The 21076-nt window shown below is 47.2% G+C and overlaps 2 protein-coding genes across 2 annotated transcripts; both read right to left on the reverse strand.

Moving 5' to 3' along the window:
- Nucleotides 1-6591: 6591 nt before the first annotated feature.
- On the reverse strand, nt 6592-13617 carry LOC129784705 (E3 ubiquitin-protein ligase RBBP6-like). Its single transcript, XM_055807576.1, is given in 9 exon segments — nt 6592-6702; nt 6854-6982; nt 7432-7535; nt 8317-8486; nt 9400-9539; nt 10379-10475; nt 10584-10672; nt 12868-12944; nt 13611-13617. Coding segments are annotated over 9 exon segments (924 nt in total).
- A 531-nt stretch (nt 13618-14148) lies between these two features.
- Nucleotides 14149-19297, reverse strand: LOC129784706 (E3 ubiquitin-protein ligase RBBP6-like). Its single transcript, XM_055807577.1, has 3 exons — nt 19079-19297; nt 16752-16851; nt 14149-14206 (listed from the first exon to the last, which is right to left on the reverse strand). Exons 1-3 carry the CDS (start codon nt 19242-19244, stop codon nt 14149-14151), a joined length of 324 nt encoding a protein of 107 aa, XP_055663552.1. The 5' UTR covers nt 19245-19297.
- Nucleotides 19298-21076: the final 1779 nt, after the last annotated feature.

Below are 21076 nucleotides of genomic sequence, written 5' to 3' on the forward strand. Positions count from 1 at the left end.
GTGTTTCCTTGATTGGTAGTTTTTGCATAACACGTGGGATCTCCAAACCTGCAAACCTGTTCTGCAAACGTGTTATGCAGTTTAAACCCTGGTGCCTGAAAATCCCAACAAGGACACATGCCTGGAATAAGGGTTCGCAAGTCTGGGGTGTACCATGGTTCTATTCCACAATTCACAACAAATCGTTCACGAACAATTCCTGAGCACAGTGTTCTGATGGGGTGGGGGACTTATTCCATGTTTCAACTCAGACAAATTTCAGTCACCAAACCCACTTTTTTTTCCCCTTTAAATTAGCCACCCACTCCTTTTCTATCACGTTCAGCCTTCTCTGCCGGCTTTCAAAGAAATCTGGCAGGTCTGTGATGACAAGGCATTGTCCCACATTCCCTTATCGTTTTAGCTAGAAGGGTTCCCAGAAACCAAACCTCTTCCACGCGCGGTGTCGCACACGGACCCCGTACGCTGCTGTGCCTGGCTGCGCACACAGCCCTGACGGCAGCTGCCAGTGCACAACCACGGAAGAGCAGCTCTGAGGCCCCAGCACAAGTCACCGCTGCCGGCCGTGGCCCAACCGCCTCACTGGCCGCCTGCGCCATCGCCAGCCGGCCGGTCCCCGGTCCCCGCGCCCGCTGCCCCCACGCACCTTCCATGGTCTGGGCGTTGGTGACCTGCAGGTCGCAGTGGGTCGCCTTCAGCCTCTCGCGGCCCATGATCTGGCGCCTGAGGTCGCGCAGGGAGATGTGGGGGCCGTGAAAGGTGACCACATCGGAGTTCAGCCTGGAGGAGAACTTGTAGTGGACACACGACATGGCCGGGGCCAGGCGGTGCCCGCTCCGCGATGGCACCTCACGCAGCAGCTGGCCTCGCGGCCCCCACAGCAGGTCAGGGCCCACCGAGGGGCTGGGGCCAGCAGCGCGGGCTGAGCCCGCCGGCTCCTCCTCGCAGCCCCGGTGGGAGGACGATGGGGACAGGCCCTGGCTCGGCCTCCGCTCCCTCCTCGCACCAGCGCTGCCAGGCCAAGCTGCTCGCTACGGCAACCCAGGCGGCTCCGCATTGTGACAGAGGGGCTCAGGGGGCCACTCAGCGCCCCTGGGGGAGGGGCCTTCATCAGCCCCGCCTGGGCCGCCGGTGTCCCTGCTGTCCCCCAGCCTGTCACCGCCCCGTGCCCTGTCACCCCCCAGGGCTGCGGTGTCCCTGCTGTCACCCCCTGGGGCCTTCACCATCCTGCGTCACCTGTCAGCCCTTGCGCCTGTGGGGGCTCTCCCAACAGCCCTGGGCACATCACTGCCCCGTGCCCTGTCACCCCCAAGGCTGTCACGGCTTGCTGTCCCCTCCTGTAACCCCCAGGCTGTCACGGCCTGCTGTCCCCTCCTGTCACCACGCAGGCTGTCATGGCCTGCTGTCCCCTCCTGTCACCCCCCAGGCTGTCATGGCCTGCTGTCCCCTCCTGTCAACTCCCATGCTGCTACTGCCTGCTGTCCCCTCCTGTCACCACGCAGGCTGTCATGGCCTGCTGTCCCCTCCTGTCACCCCCCAGGCTGCCACTGCCAGCTGTCCCCTCCTGTCACCCTCCAGGCTGCCACTGCCTGCTGTCCCCTCCTGTCACTCCCCAGGCTGCCACTGCCTGCTGTCCTCTCCTGTCACCCCCTATGCTGTCACAGCCTGCTGTCCCCTCCTGTCACCCTCTATGCTGCCACGGCCTGCTGTCCCCTCCTGTCATCCCCAGGCTGCCACTGCTTGCTGTTTCCTCCTGTCACACCCAGGCTGTCCCCAGCCACTGACCCTTCCCGTCACCCCCAGGCTGTCCCAAACAGTTGTTCCCTCCTGTCACCCACCAGGCTGTCCCCACCAGCTGTCTCTCCCGTCACCCCCCAGGCCTGTTACTACCAGCTGTCCCCTCTTGTCACCCCCAGGCTGTCCCCACCTGCTGTCCCCTCCTGTCCCAAGGCAGCCTGGGGGAGATGCTGGGGCTCTGCCAAGTGGCACTTGGCTGCCTGTACCGCAGGGACAGCGCAGGAAGGGGACATCTCAGGGTGTCGCAGTGTTGTCCTTGTTGTACTCCTCCATGGTATTAATGATGGTTCCTTTTGTAACTGGCTTTTATTCACTCTGTCTGACGGGGCTTCCTCTGGTAGAACCAGTGCCAAGAGGAAAAAAGGGCGCAGTCCAGTCGCAACGGGCGCGGTGCACACTGTCATCTTTTGTAATGCTTCATAAAATAGCTTTTATTTAAATTCTGTATCTGCAGTATTTTTTCCAAAAATGTTCAGTTAAGGGAAGACGAGAGAAAGGGTGAGTCCACTAGCACAAGCGGGGAGAGCCATGTGACCTTGACCTTGAGCGGGGATAACCACGTGACCTTGACCTAGAATGACAGCCCCGACTCTTCTCTCTGCCTCTTCTTGGATATGGTGCTGATCGTGGGTAGGAATGAGAGGGGGCATGACTAGATGATTGAGAGCAGCAGCGAGGGTGGGAAGGACCTGATCTTGACTTGCAGTAGGTATGCGAACTTCTAGAGCGAGAAGAACTGGCATAGGGAGACCTGGACCTTAAAAAACAAAACGCAACACAAAGGAAATGAATGAAGTTAATTCAAAACAGTCACTCACACCATTTTTTTTTCTCCCAAATTTGTTTGGGTTTGGGGTTTTTTCCTCTCCATACGCTTATGTCAAAGCTTCTTTCAGCTGCTGATATACTGCTGCTGCAAACCGAAGAGCATGGCGGCGTGTAAAGGTTTCTGCTTACGAGCCAGAACGGCTGCTGCTGTGGTAGTGTAAAAACACGCAGGAAGGGTAAGTCTGTTCCCACTCACTTCTATCGCATGGACTGCCCTAGCTATGGATGGATTTCAGGGGTGTCTACTGGTCTCTGCTGGTACATGGACATGCAGATGTCTCACTACCCAGCATCCACCTGCAGCGCAAATCACTCTTGTTGCCGTAAGATGCAAAACAAGTGAGTCTTAATGGCTACAGCGCAGTATCAACTGTCAGGAAAGCAGGGTTTAGCCTGGAGGCAGTAAAGCTCCATTTGAAAATGCCAGCTTAGTCTATTTAACTTCACTACGTATTTGGCAATTTGTACAGCATGCAAAATGCCCCACTTCTAGCCAGTGGTAGCCAAATTCTGCACATACCTCTAGCTCCAACCAAGGCCGGTGACTGCATTTCAAGAAAAATCCTAGCTAAAAGCTTCTAAACTCAGTCTCCAGTAAGCTGACGGAATGCCACTACTCTGGGAAAGATACTGACAGCATTACTACAGAGAGCTCTTCAGATTCCTGCCCAAGGGCTTTTTAAGGACAGAAGACAGCAGCTATCTTTAGATTTTTCTTCACAAGTTATTCCACGCATGTTCATTCCTCCTCCAACTTAAGATTTCCTTACACAAGTCTGATCTTTTAATTTGTAAGAAAAATTTAAGGATGTCAGCAGAATCTGAGCAAAAGGCGCCAGTTTGCAGTCCAGGTTGCAATCCGTCTGTGCGAGATTAGACGACAGAGGCAACAAAGGCAATTCCTCTCACGTATCTCCTCCAAAGTGCTTTGAGGTAACAGTTACAGTCAGAGCACGGAGGCACAGGAATCCACACCTGTCCAGTTTCTAGCCTCCTCAGGGCTGTCAGGAGGCGAAGGATGTCACTACAGAGAAGCTTTGGCAAAAGAGACACCCGTTCCTTCTCAACTGCTGCCCAGTTATAACTATCAGTCACCTGTAATCCCTGCCATCTTTGAGCTAGTGACCTACATGTGGAGCTCCCATCACTGCTCGTCCCTTGAACCATCCAACCCACCTCAGGATAGAGAGGTGGACTGGAACTCCTCCTGATTCTTCTAGACAATCTGCTTCTCCGTTAGGGACATGCAACGCAATTCCCTGGGAAATGAATGCCTGCGCTCCTCCTGAAACTCCTCACGTGCCACCAATTCCATAGAAGAAGTGTTTGTGAACACTTCGGGTCTGGGCTTTTTCTCTTCCCTGTTAAAATCAGTTTGACCATTATTACAATTATAGTTGGATATTTATTCCAAACAGACACCAAAATACAAAACACGGCCAAGATGAGAAAATGTTTACTGCATGTAATGCCAAACACGAACATCCTAGTCAAGCAAAACGAGTTTAGAATTCCCCCAGGATTCAGGGAAAGTTCTACAGCTCCATTTGTCTTGCTTGAGTTTTGCACATTTACCATCTGCAATGAAAAGGTCTGTTGGATAAAACACGATGCCATTTTTGCTTCTGCCAGATGCACTTTAGTGTAACTGCAGTCCAAGGTGCTAACGAAATACCAAAGCGCAAACCCGTGCAACTTCCTGGAGCCAAACACTTACTCCTTTTGAAGTCTCCATTGTTCCCGTAAAACTCCTCCCTAGACAAGGGAGGCCAACGGCATCCTGGCTTCTGCCTGAAATACAGTGGCCAGCAGGACCAGGGAAGGGATTGTCCCTCTGTACTCAGCCCTGGTGAGGCTGCACCTCCAACACTGGGTTCGGTTTTGGGCCCCTCACTACAAGAAAGACACTGAGGTGCTGCAGTGTGTCCAGAGAAGAGCAACAAAGCTGCTGAAGGCTCTGGAGCACAAGTCCTGTGAGGAGCAGCTGAGGGAACTGGGGTTGGTTAACCTGGGGAAAAGGAGGCTGAGGGGAGACCTCACTGCTCCCTGCAACTACCTGAGAGGCAGCTGTAGTGAGGTGGGGGTCGGTCTCTTTTTTTCCCAGGTAACAATTGATAGGAGGAAAGGAAATGGCCTCAAGTTGCGCCACAGGAGCTTGAGATGGGATATTCGGGAAAATTCCTTCACCAAAAGGTTTGTCAAGCGTTGGAACAGGCTGCCCAAGGAAGCGGTTGGGTCACCATCCCTGGGTGTATTAAAAGAAATGTAGAGGTGGCGCTTAGGGACCTGCTGTAATGGCAGACTTTGTAGGTTTAGGTTAACTGCTGGACTCAATGATCTTAAAGGTCTTTTCCAACTAAACCTAAATGACCCTGTGATTCTATAAAGAAAGTGCTGGTGTCGCTGGGAGGGTATTTGAATGAGTCGCTGGCCGTGCTGTTGGCTGATGACATGTTTGCAGGAGCTGGGGGATATTCTGGAGCGGGGCGGGGGTATACCCAGCAGATGGAGGCTGACCAGGTGGAAACTGAGGAGGTAGTGGTGGTGGTGGTACCGCCAGCGGGAAAGGAAGCGCCTGGGGTGGGGGAGGATGCAAGGGAGGTGGAGGCACAGGTACAGAGGCTGCTGTTGATGATGGCAGTGTCGGGGCCTGAGTCCTCTGGGTACGTGTGCTACGTGGATGTCCTCCATTTGAACTTCCAGAGAAACCCAAACCCGCGTGTCACTGTCACACTCTGCCCTGATTTTAAAGAGGAATGTGAATGAAGCGGGAGCACGGTGGCGAGCCCTTCTTGTTCTCAACCTGAGCATTTTTCTGGCAGCTTCCTGTCCATTTGAGCCTACCCTCATTTCTGGATCCTCACACTTGCCTTCCACATCCTCACCCCAAGTAGTTGCCTCAGGCTTCTCCCCCTACATTCAGCTTTGTGACTGTGGGCAGAGGCTGCCCATGCTTAAAGGAGACTCCTATCTCCCAGGTGCCAGGTGCCCACGGCTCCTCTGCCACTCCTCGATACACTTCCTACTTCACACTTCCGAGCTTCAAAGTACTGCACAGATATTAACCAAGCTTCTCTCCAACTTCCTTTCAGTTCTTCCCCACAAACTTCCTAGGTTGTTGCCTCGTGATGATCTGTTTGGCCTGGTCTTGTCCCTGAACTGTTCTTTCCTTGCTTACTGAACCTGAGAATTTTAGGTATCTCTGGGACGGATTGCTGTGTTTTCTTTTGATTTATCTTTAAGATTTTATAAACACGATGCACACTTATAATCTATCCATAACAAATACATACCAAAAGGAAGAACTAACTGGTAGGGCAATAACAGCAAAAACAGATTCCTCTCTCTCCAACGGAGAGAAAGCAGCTTGGCTATTTGAGATGACTAGACTAAAGAAATTCAAAATGGTCATAAAAAAACAGCACTGACTCTTCCAACAATTTGCTCCATCACTAAGTCATTAAGAATCAAATGTTGGAGGCTGACTTCAATTGGGAAATCAGTTTCTTCAGCCCTATCCAGCCAGTAAGTAATTCGAAAGGGTGGCTTTGCACCTCATCCTGTCGTTATGTTTAATTTTGATATATACTTACGGTTTCCTCCAAAAGCGTTTCTTTTTCAGAGTCTACTTTTGGGTCACATACTGGAGTTTTATTTGTAATCGTTTTACTGCAAGCACAGATCCCCTTTGTTAGAGCCAACTCAAGCTGAGCCACTTAAAAATGAATTGCCACTTGTATTCTCCACAGCTATCTGTGCATACGCATTTCATTATAAATCAGCTACTGTAGAAGTAATGTAGGTGTTACAGCCTGGTTTAACAGGTTACAAGTCGTCAGAGACTGAATTTCTGTGAAATACTTACAGTCCCCAGCCTGGTCTGCCACCTGCTGAGCGAACCGCACTGGCTCTCATCGGATGACCTTTTGGAGTGGGGAGAGGAAAAAGAAATAAATCCCATTCAGTTCATCTGAAGATAATTTTTTTAGAAGAAATTCTAAAGTTACGGTCACTCACCAGGTGTGGGTATTTTTTGCTCTTGGGGGCCCAGAAGACATGGTACTGCCGGTTGTCTTGCTACAGGAACCGGAAAGCCCTTGTGAATAAATGCAAACAGTTGGAAAATAAGCTCTAATAAATACTGTATTTCAAAAGCATATGTTGAAATAAAACTTAACAGACCGCTGACTGACAGAGAGGAAGATTTAGAAAGTTTGGTGGCAGTCACCTGAGCAGCAGGTGTCACAGTCACAAGTGGTCGTGCAGGCGGTGACGGCGGCTGTCGCTGCTGCTGCTGCTGAATCTCCTTATGGAGCCCTGTTGTGTAGCCGGTTCCATTGTGGAAGTTGTTCACAGCCTAGAGGCAGAAGAACATGGACAAAAAGATCAAAGTGTCAGATTATGATGACAATAGATGAAGAAAAGCCTCCACAGGGTAAAATGACTTGTATAGTCCTGTACATGCTATCAAGCCTAGAGTAAAGCAGCACACAGAGATAGGAACACATCACATGAAACACTGCTATTAAGGACTGGTAGCTCAGAGTATCTGTAGTTAAAGGACTTCAGTGTTAACAGCGAATCTGAGAGGCAGGCAAGCATGTTTAGACAAAAGTTTGACCTGAGTTTGCCTGATTATCTCTAAAGAGTTGTCAGCTTCTGTAACAACAGACAATGCATTTGAAAAGTAAATGCAGCCTTATTCAGTTTATCCTTCTTTAAGGAGATGTCAATAATTCCCTCCCTTTCAGCTTTTTACAAACAGACTTTCCTTACAAACAGTTGATGAAAAAGTCACCACGTTACCTGGCGCGGGAAGTTGTTGGCAACTAAAACGTCAGGAGAAACACCTGTCTGATGACACGCCGGGCAAGTATGTTCCTCCGATTCCAGTAAAGCTGTTCTAATATCTGTGTGTAATTAGAAGCGTCAAAATAGGTTTCAGCCAAAGTAGGGAAATCTTTGGGGTTCTCATCAATTATAAGAACACACAGACGATTAATGGCTGGATATGGTCTTGAATGGAGAGCATGAAGCTATAAATGTTCATTAGTGTAAAAAATGCCCAGTATGCAGCAAATCGCTATACAGTTTTGACATTTCCCTGTTGTAACAGCTGAAGACCATAGAGTGGGCTGTGTCCTGATGTTTGGACTAGTCTTTTTTCTACTACCAAGTACAGCAAGAAGCCACCAACATCAAGGCTAATGAACGAAGCACATCTCAAAAAGCCATGAGTCGGTTCGAGTTTTGAAGGTTTAACCAACTCCTGTGGCAAAGAATGTAGATTAAATGCCCGACTGCCTGTTTGTGGCGGACCAGAGTCAGTCACCAGAGCTGGCTCTATAGTTGTGTATGAGAGAAAGAGCTGTGGACAAACTACGTGCATTCCATATCTAATACTGTATTCACCTGCACAATTATGCAGTCTTCTCGTACTCGACCTTCCGCATGTGAAGAAGATTTGATTAGATACACAGAAAGGGAAAAAAGCTCTTTGGCCTTTGGGTTTTTTTTTTTTCCCCCCCATTACGGAGAAGAGGCCTTTCCTACTCCGGGCGTACTGAAGTATGAAATAGACCTGGTAGCACAGGTGATCTCCTATTCCTGCTTTCAGAAGATCTGATGTGGTGTTTTAGATTAAAAAACACGGGAGGGGAGTTTACTCCTTACATTACATTACGCACTTACATTCATCACAATAACTTGCTCCACAGCGTGGAATAAGCGCTGCATCCGTCACTGGATCTTTACAAATGGGACATAACAACTCGTTTGGAACAGGCCTGTCTGCGGAGGAGGAGGAGGGCTCCTCTGGTAAAAAGGGTGGCTTTTCCTTTTTCTCTCTAGCATAAGCTTCCCTGGAGGGCAGGTGGGGAAGGAAAAAGAAAAAAGTGAAAGATGGGAAAGGAAAAATTTTCCAAGCTTTGGATTTTATCAAACAAAGGTAATAGATGGAAGTCTTCTCACTCCACATTGGCTTTCTACAACGTAGGCGTTTACGCTAAATGACTTCTCTAGAGCCACACTATCAGAAGAAGAAGGAGGGGGGAACATTTTTCCTTCTGCAGAACTCTCCCATCCGTTGGATCAACTACGAAATGAGCTCAGACTAGAAAAATAATTGCTTGACAGCTAGAGAGCAGGGGAAAGGAATCCCACCTCTCCTTTGCCAGAGGGTAAGTGCAAATTGCTGGATCAGGGTAAAGTTCGTCCCCAAGTAATTTCATTTTGTAAATGAAAGAAGTCTGTGCTACAGCTTCTACAACAGGAGATCCATGACAGAAAAAGGGAAGTGCTACCGAGTGCACTTTCCAACAGCCACTCCTGTCAGCACACAGCAGTAATTTCTTAGTTTATAGCAACAGGAACACTTCAGCCCATTTCACACATGAGATTTGTTAAAAGTCAGAGGAGGAGGAAATCTCAGTCCAAGGGCTATTTGTTAAATTTTGCAAGAAGCCTTTGAAACATAAACCAGAAGCAAAATGAGCATTCAGAGAGAATGATGCCAGCTGGAAACACTACTGAAATGCCTTGCAGAAATACAGGTTCTTAGCATACCCCAAGGTCAGCCAGCTTCCCGGGGCATGAACAGTAGGACTACTCTATTTCAATATGGGAAAGTATTGCAGATTTTAAGGTTAAGATACGACGGTAGTGCTTCCTCCCTCGTAATTAGAGGCTGGCCACCTCGGCTGCATTGCCACTCAGACATTTACGCATGGTTGCTCTCATTCGCATTTTGGTCGGTCCGATTAATTCCATACTTACGCATTAATAGTTGGTATTGCGTATTTCCCAGCCTTTGTCAGCATGGCACCTTTTGTGTTGGGATCCTTCACCTCCACCAGGAAACTCCTTGGAATTCCGGTGCTCCTTTTAATTCTGCGAACAGGCTCCACATTTTTGTCCTGTTGAGAACAGAAATGCAGACATCTCTCCTCTTCAGACGCACACTTAAAATGACGTTTCAGAGATAATTTTAAGCAGCGAAAGCCTTTAATCCCCTCCTTTTACCTAACATAATGGCTGCTCGACTCAAACTCCTGCTTTCCCCAACGAGCATAGCCAGGACGTACCACAGGTTTGAGCAGAGTTTTGAACCCAGTCGTCATTCTTTGGCTTAACTTCAGGACCCTTCAGGGTGAAACAGCCCTTTGCTCACCGTCCGCTCAGAGCAGAGGCACAAACCTGTTCCCCCTCCAAAGCCCCTGGGCAACGTGTGAGAGCTTAATTCAGGGTCTCCAAATCAGCCCCCATGGAAACTTACATTCACATCTATATAGGAAGGCTGAATTCATCCCTCCTGCACGTACATTCAGGGACTGATGTTAAACGGCATGAATATTCAGCCAGAGGCTTCTGTAGTTAAAACTGACAGATACTCAATAGACGGGGTTGACAGAAACCTCTTGTTTTTAGAGGAAATACCAACAACTTTGAACTGTCATTAGAAAGAGTTAGAACCAGGAACATTTCCAGTACTATTGGAATAGATACAAATATGTATGAAAGTTCACTGAGAAAGATCTATGGACATCTTTAATGTCTGTGACCTAGAGAAAAAAAAAGTTTCACATTTAGAATTCCAAGTTTCCCTTGAATTTGGGAGGGCTTTGCAACATTGCCATGTAACATTTCGCCCCGAGAGAAACAATTCTTACTGGGAGTGTTCATGTCTTTGTCACATAAATGCCAAGGTAAAAAACCCTAAAAGCTCGGTAACACCAGAGGCCTGCCCCAATCTTACCCTATTTACCGGGCAGTTCTTGGCATAGTGGCCAGGTTTTCCACAGCAAAAGCAACTGGATGATGGTGGAGGCAGATCCAAGGGTTCCCTCAAGTAACTAGAAGGTTTGGGGAAAAAAAGGAAAAGGTATGCATGTGTCTCTCTTCTTAAAAGAAACATCTCCATACTTTTTCCATAACCTTTGAAGATCACATTTGATACTTACTTGGATGGATCGTATTCATGGCAGGACTGTATCATCATCGCCTTTATCTTATCCTCTTCGGAAGCATTGGCTTCAGCCAGGTTGGCAGTCTGTTTAACAGGTAATGGTTATTTGACACACACATTAGGCTACAAATAGGCTCTCTTTGTACCTTACATAAAGACTTGTGAAGCCAATCCAAGTTTTGTCCAAGCGGACTGAAGCTATGTGTAGAAAAAAGCCCACCAGCCAGCATTTTGAAGCTGGTCTTTAAGCTCCAGACTAGTCAAAGAAGCTAGCCATGGTACATTTAACTGAGAAAGATGTGTGCAAGTAGCAGTATTTACATTCTGCAGCGTCAAAAGGACACACAACTTCAGAGTCGTGGCAGTTGGTTTTGCTTGCTGAAATTCAGCTTCAGACCCAGAAGCATTAAAAGGAATCAAGCTTTCTATAATCTCTCAGCAAGAGAAAAGATTCTTTTCAGCAGACATCTGACCATCATGTGCTGTAGGCAGTCCAAACCGCACGGTTCCGCCCCCTCCCCCACCGCCACTCGCTTCTTCATAGGAAGTGACTGAACTACAATTTTTTTCCAGTTGTCACTGTCCTTTTAACACGCAAATTGTAATATAAACCTTACGCAGAACTAGATCTTCGAACTATGGAAGCCAGATGTTTTTTTTTACACAGTACTTCTTCAAATGTTTCTATTACACACTAGTCCAGATACAAGCAGGGTCAAAGGGGGTGACTGTAAATTATTTGGAACTTCAAGCACCTATCCTACAGACCAACTGCTCATGTTTTCCTTTTTACACGCATTCACTCACGAAAGCAACCAACTAGTTTCCACATGTTATTTCATCTAGCTGTTCCATATACGCAGGAACATAATCCAGATCTCCATCTATGAAATCATTTCCAGTAACATTTGCAGAGAACTTTTATAGACACTTGACTGATTTGTCTGAACCCAAATGGTTTACAAAACACATCCAAAACCCACAACACATTTCTAGGAACAGACCACCATTCAAATATGGCATTCAATACATAGTCATAACAAAGCAGAAAAGTTCTTACTACACATTGCCTCCTGTGCCAGCCTGCACTAAAGAGGCTAGGGTAACAGTTCGGAGCTGCTTTGTTACCTATCTCCGTATTTCTGAAATCTTTGAATTTCTCAAAAGCTTGGACAGTTTTCCACATTTTAGAGTAAATTTCACATGACTTTACAGAACCAAGGGACAGCCCTGAGGGAGACCAATGTCTTTTGGTGGCTGCTTCCCAAACTAATTCTGCACACACCTCCACCCCCACCCCCACCCTGCCGCAAAATGTTAATTAACACAATTAAATTTATTAAGAAAATAAATAAATGCAGCGAGCGAGGGAAGACGTTCCCAGTGGGAAGGATTTCTTTCTCTTGGACATGAGCTCTGGCCTTCATTTTCAGAGGAAAGAACTAGCTCCTCTGCGTTAGGCCCTGCCTTCTCTAGTCTTTGTAACTTTAAAGACTATGCTTTTAATCACTTCTGTGGCTAGCACTACGCCTCTTCACCAAGTGCAATCACTAGTGTTTCCCCAGACAACGTTACACGTTGCTGAGCACAAAATACAAGCAGTTCCATTACAAAATATGCTTTCAGGCGGTCACGTCTGCTGATGTGCCTCGCATAAACACTGGCACAGTCCTATCAACAATTAGGTGCACTTGCACACTTTTCACAGTCTGCATGTAAACAAATTAGGTTGCGTCGTCCTCTATCTGTATGCCACAATTCAAGCAGTCCCGCACCATTCAAAGAATGGATCTGTAACTGTAATGACTGAAAATTCAAAAACAGCCATGCAATTGTCCATGTTCCAGAAACACGTCTGTTCCGGCTGTTGCAAAGGCCCTAGAAATGTCCATGACTTACAGCCAATTAAATCCTGCTGTAAAAATGGTGTTAGTTTCCAATGAACAATGAGCGGGATGTATGAAAAATGGTAAACAGCTTCTGAAGTGCTGCTTCTTTGTGTCTTGCAGATGAGTAACACTGCAGCATTACACTGAGGCCAATAAGGTGCTCCCCTTCCATCTTCCCAAGCTGGGAACTACTCTCTACAGGATAGTATCAAAGTAATATTTTAAAGTTAGGAGAAACACTCTGAATTATTAACAATTAATGTTTTGCTCATATTACAGCAGTTATCCAGCTAGAGAGCACAGTGTAAGGTTTGAAAATACAAGGATACACACCCACACCCACCCCTTTCTTTTTAACACGATTTCACAAGCAAGTACATCTAAGCATACCTTAATAAGCTGGGCCAGAGAAAGAGGTGCGGAAGGGTCGCCAATCTATTCAGAAAAATTAAACACATACTCAAGTTCTACAATCAAAACAGAGCAATAGTTCACCCCTACTGCTGTATGAAAGCCTGCGCTATATCCTCTGAGTGTCACTGGAAGAGCCACCTCCAAGCCAGTGGAATTTATACTTGTTCAAAACAAAGTCCAAACCTTAAACAGCTTAAGTATGCCTACGTTGTTAATGAGAAGAAACTAAAGCAACCAACCCCTCCTGAGATCAACCTATTGCTCAGAATACCTCAGAGGGGGACCCTTGTCAAATGCTCACAACTGCTTAAAAGACGGAGGGTTAAGGAAGCTGTCCATTTGCAGCTCGAAAGGATCTAAAAAAATTATTTCCGTTTATTTGAGTAGGAAGTGTCACTACAGGAAACATTGTCAGTGCAGTTTATAAATTAATCAGTTAATAGCTCATCATTTACTAAATGCACACAAGTATGATTCATGAATGCAGTATAGTTTTTGCGCTGTCTTTCATTTACTTTCATTAGACCCCAAGTTCACGAATTTCTAGATTAAGTTATCCTAAGAGCTTACAAAGTGATCAGATCCAGTGACCTAGAGCTCATGTAATGCCTCACTCCATTCTAGTGAAGAACAAGCAGTTATACTTACAGATGAAAACCAACCACCACCACAAAGTAATGTTTGTACTATGAGGGCTATTTTGAAATGCATCACTGCACGTAGCATACTCCCCAAGGGCCAAGTGGAGATCTAGGCCATTACTAGTCAAGTGTCTCCTCGAGTTACTTATTCATGTCTTAGCAGCAGAACAACAGTGTTTTCTGACCGGAAGAAAAATGCTGCCCCTTTTCCAAATGTAAATTCAAAGTGGTGGCGTACTGAAGAGTGGCACCAAGTTCAGTGGTGCAAACCTTGAACCTACAAGCTCTAAAAATGAGCATACATTATCGGTACAACACACAGTCACACAAGAAATATTCTAGCCTATTCAGTACGAAATGCAATGCGTTGCTAGGCACAAATACCATTATTCACATTAGAACCGCGCAAATGTTGGCATTGCTCAGTTTTCACTATGCTGAATCAAATACATTGGATTTACAGCATACACTATGTTTCACTGGAAAATATGTTTGAGATATATATATTATAAATATTATATATAAAACATATATATTTTATATATTTTTATATATATTAAAAAATTAGTACAAGGCTACATTTCTTAGAATTAGGTGCAGCATGTAGCAAAAAGTTTCAGCTTGTGTTTTTACATACCTCTTTTGATGTTCTACTCGCTGGCCCAGTTCGACTTCTAGAAGAAGAAAGAAAGATGATCAGAACTTAAAATAAAGCACTCGCAACCAACATAAAGCAGGGAAAACAGTTTATAAAACCTGAACATCAAAACATTGTGTACTGGTAGTCTTATGAATATGGAAATTTATTTCTATACATAAAGTGTGCTCTCCTGGTGCATTCAGTGCAATTGAAATAAAACCCAAAATCCCATTCCTTCTTTGCCCCCAATGACTCTAAGATACAGAATACAGCAGTGCAAGGAGAAGTCCTCAGATATTTTCTTTCTGCTCTCTAAGTACCAAAACTGTGAAGACTGTGCTACATTTTTCTGTTCTTAAATAGTCAGCCATCCAAATACGAAGGCACCTTCAGGCAATCTGTATAGCCCCACTACCACAAATAGGTACCAGATAGAGCACTTTGGTTTCTACACTCCTCTGACAAAACGAGAACAGTTGTCTGTAGAAAAGTGTTTCTTGGTGGAAGCCCAAGCACTGTGTTCAGGTACCTACCATACTTAGCCTAAAGTGACTACAAATAGCAGTAGAAACATCACCTGAAAGCAGTTCCTAGGATTTTCTGAGATCGAGGAGGCCTGTGTTAAAAAAATAAGAAAAAAAGTCTTGATTACCAGAACTTCCTTTAAGATCATCTTGAACATGCTACAATATTTTAGGGAACACTTATGACACACAAGCCCTTGCCGAGATTCCACATACTCATTGGTCTGTACCTGCATGCTACTCATGAATCAAACATGCAACCGCCCATCTAGTTAACAAACAATTCATACCTCATCCAAAGCGTCCCACGAGCAGAGGCAACCCAAAGGCTGCTGTGCAAGTCCTGCACAAATAGAAAGGCTCATACTTCCTGCCACTGCTACACCACCACCAGGCTCGCAAGTACAGCCACGTACCTCCTGAAGATGAGGAAGGGCGAGGAAAAGCTTTAGATTACCACACGATGGTTTCTTCATCCACTTGCCTTGAGGAAGATACTACAAGGTGACTAACACATTCCTGAAGGCCTCTCCACCATGACAGCATGCATTCACCATTCCCAAACATTAACAACTCTACCAGTTGTTTCCACAATGGTTCCAGCTGAAGGAATAGAAAGCTGACCTGCCTGATCCATTTGCAACTTTAGCAGAGCAGCGGCATTCATCCCTTATCCCCACGTGCAGGTGCTTCTTGGATCTTTGATGCTAGTGGCACCTAGCCTCTCATTTTAGGGCAGCATTCCAACACCAGGAGAGGGTGTCATCCAACCAGAAATGGAGGCTATATTGACAAGACAGCACTAAGCATCCCGATCTAAATTAACCCCCCAAACAAGGCCATGCTTAGCAGCACAGTGCTGTGGCATCCAGAAACTCTTGGCAGTGCCTGAAAGCACTAATATGCCCAAAGCTTACAGGAGAGCCACATAAATTCAGGGGGGTTTGCTTGCAGATGCTTCATGGGTACTAGGATGCTGCTGTACTGTTTGTTTGAGACACGCTGAAACTCGCCGGTATACTTTATTTATTGAGAACTAACATTAGAAAGACACGGCATAACCACAAGTCAATAATATCTACTAATGGTGGAGGAGAGGTCTGTCTTGAAGAAGGCTGGAAAACATGACCATTCAAACCATGCTGACGCAGCTGATACAGAACTGGACTGGACGAATACATCGATGACAGCAACAATGCTGTAGTCAGGCTTACATTTGAATATCTGCAATTGTAATCAGATTCTCTGTCCTCCATAAATCTGAGGAATACAGCAGTAATACCTGGAGCACAGAGAGCAGCTTAGGGTGAAATCAAACTTAGAAAGGTAACTACCAACATTTGGGAATGTGCCCAACTGCTTTCTGAGCTTCAGGTTTGGAAAAGATCAACTGCTCCTTCACCGTCCTGGCACAAAAGGCAATACGCTTTAGGACGTTGCTCTTTTTCTCTTGCCCGACACAGGCATTGTCTTTAGGAAACTAATAGGAATCACTTAAGAATGAAACTTCTTGTTCGCACGGTTTGCCAGCTGGCCACTCTCAGTCTTTCCTCTGGAGACAGCATGCAGCCCCGCCACCCCCACCCCTCTGGGGTGTAAGAATACCCTGCCCCCCCCGCCCCCAAACAAAGGAAGCAGTCAAACACTGGGACTCGGACTGCTGGCAGATGGGAACCAATTACCAGTTCACACTGCAATGTGTCTCTCCGTTTACTCTAAAAGCAATACAAGCAAAAGCATAAAATAAGGAATCTCTCTGCATAGAGGAAACAGGATGGAGAACTTGACTCTCAGAAAAACCAAGCCCAAGAACAAACCCAATTCAAACGTCTGAACAGCTACCACTGTTGGACTTTGAATGCCACGTCCCAGCGGGCTGAAAAATCTAAGTCTGCTTTGGGACAGATACATTCAAATCTGCCCTGTCACAACACAATTTAACAGCAGCTTTAACAAGAAAGAGACAACCGGAATGCCTCCATAAACCAACAGCCACAAAGAAGGTGAACACACTGAAACCCCTCCCAAAGAACACAACGCGTTATGGCTACTTACCCAAGGTCTGTCTTGCCGGTAGCTTTAACTCCTCTAACAGGGACTCTCCTAACAGTTACCGATGAGTGCCTTGGAATCAGGGCATTGTCATCTGTGTATTCTGAAAACAACATCAATACAGAGAAAGCATCAGTCAGTTCGTAAGAGTGATATTAATATGTCATGACATAGCACTTCAGGGAACCCTTTACGGATAGAAAAGCAACATTTTACACACAGCGCAATGCTTTTATCATGTCCACACACTCACGGTACCTTTCCAGAAATCTTCAGGTCTGATAGTCAAACACAAGCAGCAAAATCTTTTCCATTTGTTTTGAATCGTTTCAATGCCAACAGCAAAATGGTCTCTAAAGTCACTAAAGCAGAGTCTGCTAAAACATGAGGCTCTTTCCTGATCTAACTTTCATTGCTTTTGCTCCTGTTAGCTTACAAAACCCTAGAACATGTCTCTATAATAGCGAGCACGGAAGAGGACACCCCCACCCCGCCTCCCACCTTTTAAAACACATCCCAACCATCCATTTTGCCTTCCCACCATCTTCAAAAAGAGTCCACCATCTCTTTTTTTTCCCCCCAGTGATGTGTAAAATCCTGTTTACTTTTAGCTTCTATTAGCATTGCTTCTATTACGAGATTTCCGTGATCACGCGGCTCGGAAAACTCTGAACAAGTTGGCCATCTTCACTCAAGGTTCACTGAAGGGTCTTTCCAAGATCATGCCAACATTTAGTCAGGACTCCTGCACAAAGTTATAAAACCCACTACCATATCTCCACAGGGAGGATCTCCAAGAACCCCCTTTAGGCAGAGCATCCAGGCCTAGTTTCCTTCATCTTCTGAAGGTGACTTTAAGCACGTAGATGCTGTTCAATAAAAACGGAAAGTCACGGTTATGTATAAAACCCCAAAATCTGGCATACACATAAATGACACCGAAATGTATTCCTTAGCTTTGCTCTGACAACCGCTGGGGGATTTTTGCATTTTCACGGGGAAAACACCCTTACAAAAGTTCCAGTAAGCATCTGTGTCACAACCTGTACGTCTGCCTCTACCTGCATGTCTGTCTCTACTGCTGTATATGACACGCGATCCCGTAACACCCCCAAGACCCCTAACACCGTGCTGTTAAGTCTGCTCACAGATACTCTCCTGAACCTACTTTACCTATCTGTAGGTAAACAGCGTGTTTAGGTCCAACCACTTGAAAGGCTGGAGCCAAAGTTACAGTTACCGCAGCAGGCATGTTATTCTGTTTAAGTTTTAATACATCAAAGAGGAAGAGGAAAAAATCCTATGAGTACACATTGTAAAGACAAGACTGTTGTGGGAATGTCACAGAACCACAGGAAAAAAGAAAAAAAGCCCCAACCGATAAAATTTGAATGTTTAAGGAATGGAGATGGTTTCCAAGTCTTTGTATTTCTGACAAGTCATATTCCAAAGTCTTTAATCACATGCAAGCTTTGCCAGACGGTAGATTACCAAACTGAAACAGCACACTAAGTAATACAAAACCATTACCGTCTCTGAGAATCAAGCACCATTTCTCAGATTCAAAAGAACTTAGGGTTTCTCTAAGAACATTTCTAGGTATATTCACCATAACTGATCTGCCATAAAACTTCAGTACTGCCCTGACACCGTTGAACACGCAGTACCACGACAAAAATGCACCGTTTGAAAGAAATGAAGAAATGATGCTCAATAGCATCTGAATGAATGTGTAGCATGGTGCAGCAAAGAAGCTGTATTAGCAAGAAATGCCAAGTATACTTTAGACAGAACACTCGTCTACAAGATGGCTTTCCAGGGTCTGCATAGATTCTCACTCACAGATACACTCTTGATCCAAAACGTTGCTACTGAGCAGTTTCTGCAGCAGCCAAGCACCGCTTTTCCAATGCGGTGGAGTAAAAGTAGCTGAAGACAAATTTCAGTCACCAAACCCACTTTTTTTTCCCCTTTAAATTAGCCACCCACTCCTTTTCTATCATGTTCAGCCTTCTCTGCCGGCTTTCAAAGAAATCTGGCAGGTCTGTGATGACAAGGCATTGTCCCACATTCCCTTATCGTTTTAGCTAGAAGGGTTCCCAGAAACCAAACCTCTTCCACGCGCGGTGTCGCACACGGACCCCGTACGCTGCTGTGCCTGGCTGCGCACACAGCCCTGACGGCAGCTGCCAGTGCACAACCACGGAAGAGCAGCTCTGAGGCCCCAGCACAAGTCACCGCTGCCGGCCGTGGCCCAACCGCCTCACTGGCCGCCTGCGCCATCGCCAGCCGGCCGGTCCCCGGTCCCCGCGCCCGCCGCCCCCACGCACCTTCCATGGTCTGGGCGTTGGTGACCTGCAGGTCGCAGTGGGTCGCCTTCAGCCTCTCGCGGCCCATGATCTGGCGCCTGAGGTCGCGCAGGGAGATGTGGGGGCCGTGAAAGGTGACCACATCGGAGTTCAGCCTGGAGGAGAACTTGTAGTGGACACACGACATGGCCGGGGCCAGGCGGTGCCCGCTCCGCGATGGCACCTCACGCAGCAGCTGGCCTCGCGGCCCCCACAGCAGGTCAGGGCCCACCGAGGGGCTGGGGCCAGCAGCGCGGGCTGAGCCCGCCGGCTCCTCCTCGCAGCCCCGGTGGGAGGACGATGGGGACAGGCCCTGGCTCGGCCTCCGCTCCCTCCTCGCACCAGCGCTGCCAGGCCAAGCTGCTCGCTACGGCAACCCAGGCGGCTCCGCATTGTGACAGAGGGGCTCAGGGGGCCACTCAGCGCCCCTGGGGGAGGGGCCTTCATCAGCCCCGCCTGGGCCGCCGGTGTCCCTGCTGTCCCCCAGCCTGTCACCGCCCCGTGCCCTGTCACCCCCCAGGCTGTCACGGCCTGCTGTCCCCTCCTGTCACCCTCGATGCTGCCACTGCCTGCTGTCCCCTCCTGTCACCACGCAGGCTGTCATGGCCTGCTGTCCCCTCCTGTCACCCCCATGCTGTCCCAATCTGCTGTCCCCTCCTGTCATCCCCAGGTTTTCACGGCCTGCTGTCCCCTCCTGTCACCTCCCAGGCTGTCACTGCCTGCTGTCCCCTCCGGTAACCCCCAGGCCTGTCCCTGCCTACTGGCCCCTCTGGTCACACTCCACACTGCCACTGCCTGCTGTCCCCTCCTGTCATCCCCAGGCTGTCACTACCTGGTGACATAAGCTACATAAGATAAAAAAGAGAAAAGAAAAAAACCAAAACGAAAACCTGCTTAGGTGAACACCAAAACACCCATGACTTTCTCAGACTCTTCACTACCCCACATGTGAGTCAAGGGACAGGATCTCCCAAAGGCTCTTTTGCAGGCACTTCCTGAAGACACCCCCACCCCCCACCCCACCCTGCTTTTCTACAAGTGCACAAAGAGGTGAAGAAGAGTTTCATGTTTAAGTTAAAGGAGGCAGTTTCTGAAATTAGCTTAGGTGAAAAAAACAAGGTGGTGTACTCATGGATATTCTCCTCTGCAAGGCCATGAAGAAAACATGAACCGCAGTCCCCAAAGGCAAAGGAGCAAACTGAGGGAGAGCAGCTCATCGGCGCCTTTCAGAGCTTCAGCAGTCTGGGGAAATGGGAAAAAACCCCATACAAAGATAAACAGCAGCCAAGAAGCACTTTTATAAAATGCATATTGGGGCCTGTTCCAGACCTCAGAATGACTTTCAATATTGCTTTGCATGACTATTAGACCAAGGCCTAAAGTGGCGTGATAGCTTCTGCTTGCCGGGGCATGAGAAGATCACTCAAATGAGCGACACAGTAACAAGTAAACACCAAAGGCAACAGCGGAGCTTACCATTTCCCTCCACTGGCGACCAGCTGTGCAGTAAACCAGCTTAACCAGCCTCCCTAAGGATGGCTCTAAAGTCACTGAAAAGGAAAAAAAGAAGGTAAGTTCCTAGCCTGGAATGCAAAGGCACCATCTTGGCTCCCAGGCAGGTGGCACTGATGGCCCAGCAGGGTCATGTCCCCACGTTCCAGGAAAGATAAAAAAAGTGCAGGACGTGTTTGTGGGGTGGGTTTGATGCATCCTTTCCGTTTGGTGAAAGCCTGAGGAAGGATGTACCCCACGGTGGGACCGGTGGCACTTTAGACCTGAGGTTAAAAAAGTGCTGCACATCAGTGACACTGCCCAAGCTGCTTTCACCACCAAACAATAAAAGATTTGCTTTCTCCAGTATGGTGGGAATGATGCCATAAAGTCGGTCATGGAGAGAAACCCTCTAAGCCTTGCTTGCAAGTTTCAGAAGGCAGGCATTCTTTATGGCAGTGCTGGGAGCACGGGGGAATGTTTCCTCTG

This window comes from Falco peregrinus, chromosome 6 (genome assembly GCF_023634155.1).
Source record: "Falco peregrinus isolate bFalPer1 chromosome 6, bFalPer1.pri, whole genome shotgun sequence".
NCBI classification, from domain to species: Eukaryota; Metazoa; Chordata; class Aves; order Falconiformes; family Falconidae; genus Falco; species Falco peregrinus.